Source organism: Adiantum capillus-veneris, chromosome 26, assembly GCF_014529385.1.
Source record: "Adiantum capillus-veneris isolate H3 chromosome 26, ASM1452938v2, whole genome shotgun sequence".
In the NCBI taxonomy this organism is placed as follows: domain Eukaryota; kingdom Viridiplantae; phylum Streptophyta; class Polypodiopsida; order Polypodiales; family Pteridaceae; genus Adiantum; species Adiantum capillus-veneris.
The window spans coordinates 68,627,192-68,635,464 of record NC_140956.1 but is presented as its reverse complement, the minus strand read 5'-3'; the positions used below and the strand labels follow the sequence as shown (position 1 = coordinate 68,635,464).

The window sequence follows — 8,273 nt, the reverse complement described above, 5'->3', positions numbered from 1 at the left end:
AATGAAGATACTCAAGGCCAACAAGTGTGATGAGAACCCATAATAAAAAGTGAGAAAACCGTGCCTCTTCAATTAGAGAGGAGGCCAAAACCAAGAAAGTCCCAACAAACGTAATCTCATATATTATTATTTTGTGATAAAGTGGAAATTGTTCGTGAAGACCCTTCCTTGCCTAGTTTTTCCTCTTTATAAGCTATCCCTAACACAATAAACGTAGGGAAGGGGGAAAAAAAAAGACACCACCTATGTATATGTCCATATATATACCTATATATGGGTCCATATATATATTCCTGCCCCCCACTCTTCATATGATGTTATTGAATTGTTGTTATTGAATCACATGATCTAAAATCTCTTTCAAGGCGCTAGCGTCCCGGAGATTTCATAATTGCTAGCTGCCCAATCCTGTTCATGAAAAATCATTCTCCGAAACATACACAATTCTTTTTTAGGGTTTTTGAGAGACAGCATGTGAAATTTGCACTAGTTTTTTCATATTTTACAGCATCTTCCTTAATTATAAGCAGAATATGTCTCTTTCATCTTGCTCCTAACCAGCATGATTGATTTTTCAAGAAGCACAATTGCAAGCCAAGACACACTTTTTCCCGAACACTTATCGTGTTATCGATGGCCCATGAAAATAAACAAACAGTTGTTAAAGCTATAATGGGGAACAAAAACAGCTTGCCTCATTTTTTTTTTCTCTCCTCTACTATGGCACCATCTCAAGAGCTCTATCTGGCATTACAGTTTTCAAGTTAATTAGAATTTCTTCCTCTACTACTATGGGACCATCTTAAGAGTTCTATATTGTGGCATTACATTTGTGGATTAATAAGGGAGACTCGGTCCGCGCATTCATATTTTAGGGCCGTCAGCCAACCCATTTACGCGCACATGCCTCTATATACAGACATATATCGCCTTGAAATCATCGAGCGCGCTGCCGCACGCGCTCCTCTCTCTCTCTCTCTCTCTCTCTCTCTCTCTCTCTGTGGGTGTGTGTGCGGTTGCTAAACTATAAAACCAATCCTGTTTCTGCAGATTTCCCTCGCACTATTCTTATCCCCGACATAGCCTACTCCTGAGAATCGTCCTCCCCTCCCTACTACTCCTGAGGTTATCTTTGGCGCACACGCGCACGCACGATTCCTATCCTTCGAACATTATCTCTCGCTTACTAACTGCATAGTACACACACACACACAGAGAGAGAGAGAGAGAGAGAGAGAGAGAGAGAGAGAGAGAGAGAGGGGTACGACCCAATCTGACAATTGAGCGTAGAATAGAGCAACATGGCCACTTGCAACAGAAGCGCGCTAATGGGTCTCCCGGCCTTGCAGCCACACAAGATCTGCAAGCCGAGGCAGGTTGCAGCCCGGCGGCCTTGCAGGCAGCGGCGCCCTAATCATCATGTGTCACTACAAGTACAGTGCAAGACCAAAGATTTTTCTACGCGCCTCACATCCAATCCTGGCAAAGGTATGTTAATTATAAACCTTTAATGCTACTTAATTAATGGCTTCCACAAAATTAAATTGAACTCCTATGAGAAGAAACACAAGAAGATTTAGATTTTTTTTCATGTAGGAAAACAGAGTCTTTTTCAGTGTTTTTCATACAATGCATAACATCATGAGCTTCTGCTCGGGAGGCACCCATACCTAGCTGGGTACGATTGGGGGCAAGGGACCACCGGCCCCCCCACCAGGCCGACGGTCCCCTGCCTCCAATCGTACCTAGCTAGGTATGCGATGCCTCCCTCACAAAATTAGCTCATGATGTTTAGGTAAGTCGTAATGTGGGAATTATTGTGAGAATTTGTCCAAAACTTCTTGTGTCTGCTCGAGAGGCACTGCAGACCTAGCTAGGTACGATTGGGGGTAAGAGATCACCGGCCCCCCCACCGAGCTGACGGTTCCCGTATACTCCCAATCGTACCTAGCTAGGCATGCATCTCCTACCTCACAGAAGCTCATGATGTTGAGGTAAGTCACAGTGTGGGAATTATTGCGAGAATTTCTCTGAAACTTCTTGTGAAACACTCAAGGAAATATTGTACACACATTGCACAAATTATATAGGGAGTACAAAGTCTTTTTTCCATTGACACCGGGCTTTTCATTTCCTCAACTGTTACCCTTCTCTTTTACAAATTTTGATGTTTCAGAGAATTCTTATTTTTCATCTGAAATATTAGAAATTTACGAGTTCTACATATTATTAGTTTAACTTTTGTTTGCAGTGGCAGTTCTTCAGTTCAAGACTCGTTGGGTATATCTTTGGTTTCCTATGACTTTGAAATTTCTCCTTCTCCCATCTTGAATAACAGGTCTTGAGTTCAACTCTCCTCGTCAGATAGATCTTTAAGGTCTCTTGGGATACGACGTTAAAATACTCTTCTTGTTCTTCTCTCTCTCTCTCTCTCTCTCTCTCTCTCTCTCTCTCACACACACACACATTACCGAGTTATTCATCGGAAGACCTTGTTCAATTGTAATTATTACTCTCACAAGAAGTTTTGGACAAATTCTCACAATAATTCCCACATTCTGACTTACCTCAACATCATGAGCTTCTGTGAGGGAGGCACCGGATACCTAGCTAGGTATGATTGGGGGCAGGGGACTGCCGGCTAGGTGGGGGGGGCCGGTGGTCCCCTGCCCCCAATCGTACCTAGCTAGGTATGCGGTGCCTCTCGAGCAGAAGCTCATGATGTTATGCATTGTATAAAAAACACTGAATAAGGCTTTGTTTCCTTACATGAGAAAATTTCCAAATCTAGTTCTTGTGTCTATGAGCATGATAAACATACTCAACATTTTGTATGGTGGGTGTAGATGGAGGTCCATTTGATGAGAGCATAAATGCACAAAATATGTTGTACTTAAGGAGACGAATTGAAGATTTGAAGAGTGAAGAGCTTAGGATGCAAGCACAAGAAGAAAGCCAAACTATGCTCTACTTAAGGAGAAGAATTGAACATCTCAAGAGTCGAGAGCTTATGATGCAAGCAAAGGAAGAGAGCCAATTAGATGATATTCAATTGTGTAGTTCTAATGTGGGGTCAGAGAGGTGGATGAAATGGGAGAGAGATTATCAAATGTTCTATCAAGAGGAGGTATGTTCTATGATGGCTCACATACAGGAGCGGCTTTTGCAATGCCGGCCAAGCCTCTCCCTCACCATGTTACTCGGCCTATGTATCGCTGGAACTGTCGGGGCCATCAATCTTCTCTCCACTTGCTTTTGGAGTCTCTTCTTTCCCACCATGTTCTTCTTTTGGCAAACCTCATTGTTTCATTAGTCTAGCAATGTATACAACAATAGCATGTATAGTACCATAGGATTTTTTTCTAATTTCCATTCAATTCATTCTTTATTATTCATGCAATAATACCTTATGAACCATTTGTCCAAGACAATCAATAAAGAATTTACCCTTTTGTATAACTTGATGTTCTAAACATTATAAAATTTGTGAAATAATATGTGGTATCATATGAACAACGGTATATGGAGATAGAGAGGGAGTTTGTGTTCATGGATACTTTAGCTTTGATTCTATATTCTTTCACCCTAGTAATCATGTTTGAGTCATGTTCCTATGCATGGTCTTTGAGGAATTTCTTATGATTTTGAGTACCCAAGGAGTAAACAAGTCTCTGCACCTACGGTCAACCGTACATCTTCTGAAGATTCTACACCGGAATTTCAGCCAGCAACGCACATCAACATTGGGAATTATGTACATCTTTGGCCAATCAATGCTTGCCAACTCAGAGCCTGGAATCTATGCAGGAGCGCAAGGTCGTGACACATCAGCAGAGGGAATGGCACCTGCGTCTGACAGCTCAGCAGGAAGAGCATAGCAAGTCCAACCAATCCACATTGCACACATCAACACTTGGAATTAGTAATTAGTTGGAATATTGGCCCTCCTTCCCCCGACAGTGACGGCTAGGACACACTTTGCCTCCTATTCCCATCCACCGTACCTTATAGTTTTCCATTTTGAGTCTCGTAGAATTCTTGTCCATTCACTCAAAGTGACATTCATCTTTTGGCACTTCCGTAGCCATGGTGCACTTCTTGCATGCTTCATTGTCCTTTGACATGTGCTTTCTCTCTCCAATATAGTCATTCTATGGAGAGAAAGACCATGGTGAGGCCTAAAAATAATCAAAATCATATTTTGATTACAACACCAATGACACCCTTTCTTTCTCACCGTTTTCCATGAATGTGCTTGATTGTCAATACCTCACTCCCTAGTCATAAAGACCCAGTGCCACTTAGTGTGGAGACCTTGCGATTCTTTCTCCTTTGTAGGTAGCTCACAAGGAGGGGATTCAATCTCTTTCTTGCTTTTTGCAAAGCTATAGCCTTTGGTTTTTCTCTCCTAGGTGGGTTTCCTAGAGCCCTTTTCCTTAAGCATGTCATCAAATATTTGGGTACTCTATTTTGTTTTCTTTTGCACGTGTGTGCTTGTGTGTATGTTAGGATATCGAACCTTTAACTTGGCTAGACACACATTTCCCAACTTACAAATAAATCACCAAGCTTTTCAAAAAGCATACTGGAATCTATAGATTTTTTTGGTATCTATAGTTGCAATCTAAGTGTGTATGTTTTTATCAAGATTGATATTGCAACCACAATGCCAATGGAGTTTGTTGTGGTGCAATCGTTGAAAGTATCTCTACTTCTAAAGAAAGGTATCAACAGATTCTTTTTACAAGCTCGATCTTCCCCAGAGAACTACATCTTTGCAAATCATTCAAGAGGTCAATGAGTTTGATTTGTGAGATGTTAATTGGTTTCAACAAAATTAGCTTCTAATTGAAATTAACTACATTTCAATTTTCCATCTAGACAATCCTTAACTACCTACACCATTGGATACGTGTATTACACTAAACTATGGTATAAGGAAAGGACCTGCAGTGTCCTTTCCCCGTAAAACGGGCAACCACATGGCGAACGGCGAAGGCCAGGAGCCATGGTGGGAGCACGTTTTACGAGGGAAAGGACACTGCAAGTGTGTAGAAAGGCATGAGGGTTCAAATCATTCATAACTCTTAAAAGATTCCAAAAGAGTGAAACCTCCATGATCGTACTCCCATACTTTGGACTTTTCCACCTCCTCTTAGAATTTAAAAGTTACTATTTCTAAAAAGAGAGGAGAAAAAAGTAGTCTTTACTAAACCAAGCATAACTCCTTCATACAAGGTCGGATTGTAAAATTATTTTTTTCAAAATTCCTCTTTTTTCAAGCTTTAATACTTTGTAAAACAAACCCAAATCCAATTATGAGATTACAAAGGTCATCTAGTCGGATTATCAGAGACTATCTGACATTTCAGGAGCCTCTATTAGTATTCTGTGTACTGCTTTGCTATGGAGCTTTTCCTTGTGTAACAGAATAAGGTAGTAACATTGATTGCAGTGGAATTAAAGTGACAGTAGTGAGCATTTCCTTAAGAGAATTCTTAATGAACATAAGGAGAGTACTTGATTAAAGATAGCAAAATAAATGCTATACCTAGTTAGCTTGGTATGAACAATACTTGCAAAAGAGAGAGAGAAATAGAGAAATTGACAACAATTGAGGACCAAATTTACTTGGAGCCGGTCCCCCCTCTAAAAGTCTTTTGTACTATAGGTTCTCCCATAAAGAGAGACTTGGTACAATACATTCTTTGTGTTCCTTGAGACCTTGTTGATTTCATGAAGATGGTAAGCTTCATGTGCCAAATATATGCCCGTAATTAACTTGCAATAAACATGAACTTGTCCCCGGACTCAATCCCAAGACCTCAAATACCTTCAAAGGTGAAAAGAGCTAGCAAGGAGTGACGAACGAGAAAAGAAGAAGATTTATTCTTACAAGAAAGAAGTAGTCTCATCACATATCATTACTCTTAGTGTAAGGCCCCTAGTAGGACTGCCCAAGAATGAACTTCCCAACCTCCCATTAAATAGCCCCTTGGGCCTCATTCCCTATCCACACTTGCAGTTGGACCCTTGGGCTTGGTCCTTGACCACCGGGCATTGCCCTTGGCATGACATTACTCCCCCCTTTGAGAAGCGTTTTCATCCTCGAAAACAAGAGTGATGATGCCCTGTGCTTTCCACGATGGCATCCTGCAGGGATGCTGCTGTTTGCTTGACCAGAACACGGTTCAGTAGGATGTTCAATGAAACCAAGAGTAACCTCTTGATTTTCCATATTGTTGTCCTACGACAACTGTCTTGGTGTAACCGTCACATAGATAATATAGTGTGTAAACTCCATGTAGAACTCACTTGAGTAGTGAAATGACTTATCACAACTAAGATGTATCCAAAGAGTACCTCTTCTCACTTTCCTTGAAAGTAACTTGCTGACGTAACTCATCGGCCAAGTTTAAGTCCTTGACTTGTTCTCAAATTTCATTAGTAAACAATCCCACCATAACTAGTGTTCAAGGTTGAGAAATCGGACTTTAAACATGAAGGGACTAAACTGAATCACAAACATGCTTTACCTTATTGTAAACAACACCAACTAGAGCAATACATTCTTGCTAATTGGATTGCTTAGTGCTAACGTACGCGCTTTGCATATCTTCATCACAAGAGTACACTTTATAACTTGTAATCTGCCTATCCTCTTTGGTTCTAATAGTATTGAGACGTAACAATGTCCTAAAGAACCATCTTGGTTAATGTGAAAGATGCACAGGCACCCAAACCGAGCCATGAACTCTATTGGTGATTGGTAGACCCAAAAGTAATCTCATAGAGATAATGCACACAGAGTGCAAAATGCTTCATAAGTAACAACTTAATAAATATACATGCCGTTCCAAATCAGTCTTTGCTAAGAACTAGGACCCATAACACCTAGTGTGCATGCATTTAGCAAGAAACAAGTCATTCTAAGTATCTGTCAATTTCAGGCCACCGAAATTGCTCCTCATACGTCGTGCTAAAAATGGTCTAGAAAAGAAATTCGACCAACACCTAGGGACTTTGTCGTGACAAAGAATTTAAATAGTGGGCGCCAGTGTTAGTCCCAGAGATTCATATTCTCCATCTGTGGAATATGTCTCATGTAAGAATGTTTGAAAAAAGAACATCCTTCAAGTACAAGGTGTACTTGTGCGTGGAGGTAATTGCAAACAGGAGTGAGAGGGAGCCTAATTAGCTCGGGGGGTGCACTATGTAATCATGTTAATGTATAACGTGAGTTCGGAAAGAGAGGTTTTAAAATACAAAAAATTTAGGCAATTTAACAAAGATACATTAAAATAAAGGATTTTTATATTCAATTTAAAAAAAAATCCTAAAATAAGGGGTCACTTTATTCATTTAGACATATTAAAAGAGGGGTTTTTTAAATACCCCACGAACGCACGTTATATAGGGGGTATTGAAAGGTGAACCCCCCGAGCTAATTAGCCTTTCTCCACACTAGCTAAACCAAACTCCGTGAGTTCCTAGACCATGTTGAAGCCCATGTGACAACATGTGCCACACAAACCTTACAAGTGGGTCTATAATTGCATAATGTAGAAGCTTATTTTGGACACTATAGCCCAAATGTCTTTGGCTCTTACAGGACCTTGTCATCTCTCTAAAGAGCAAAAATGGATATGCATCCTACGTAGAAAAAGCAAACCAAAAGAAACAAAACCAAAACAAATGCATACCTGTAGCGGAGCGAAAAGCACCTACCCAATTTTCATGCCGGCAAAGGCCTAGGAACACTAATTGAAAATTAGCGAAAGGCAAGTAGTATTGCACATGGAACCTTGGGTGTTGCCTTTGCGAACTAGATCGCTTGGTTAAAATGAGTATTGTCAAACCACTTGGTTAAACGTTGTAGGAAAACTGCTCAACTAGCAGCTGATAGTATCTTAAGTCAACTCTGGAAGCTGAAATTATCCACGAGCCCTTGGCAGCTTATGGATTTCTGTTCTTGGAAGTGCATGTGTGAAGATTCCAATAATTGACCATCACACTGAATAAGTGATTAGTAATCATGAGCTGGGTCTTACCCAAAAACTGTATTCATATAGACACTCTTAGTGCTATAGAAGATCCATGAAAATTGGAATAGTATGCACAATTGGATCTTTTTCGGAACCAAAAATCCGTAATCTTGGGTTTTTGTGAACAGTCGTGCTGTCAAAAATGATGGCTTCATCTATACACCTTGGTAGAGACAAGCCCTTACGAGTTTAAGACGTTCAAAAACTCAACGTGATTTTTACTTTCAA

General features: G+C 40.4%; 1 protein-coding gene across 1 annotated transcript; it reads left to right on the top strand.

The window, feature by feature from the left end:
- Positions 1-954: 954 nt before the first annotated feature.
- Positions 955-3,516, top strand: LOC147423612 (uncharacterized). Its single transcript, XM_086501374.1, has 2 exons — positions 955-1,488; positions 2,847-3,516. The coding sequence occupies exons 1-2, from the start codon at positions 1,302-1,304 to the stop codon at positions 3,311-3,313; spliced, it is 654 nt and encodes a 217-aa protein (XP_086357500.1). The 5' UTR covers positions 955-1,301; the 3' UTR covers positions 3,314-3,516.
- The last annotated feature ends 4,757 nt before the right edge of the window (positions 3,517-8,273 follow it).

Coding starts and splice junctions, on each gene's coding strand:
- LOC147423612 (XM_086501374.1), top strand. CDS start 1,302: ATGGCCACTTGCAACAGAAGCGCGCTAATGGGTCTCCCGGCCTTGCAG. Junction 1,489..2,846: donor CACATCCAATCCTGGCAAAG/GTATGTTAATTA, acceptor TGGTGGGTGTAG/ATGGAGGTCCATTTGATGAG.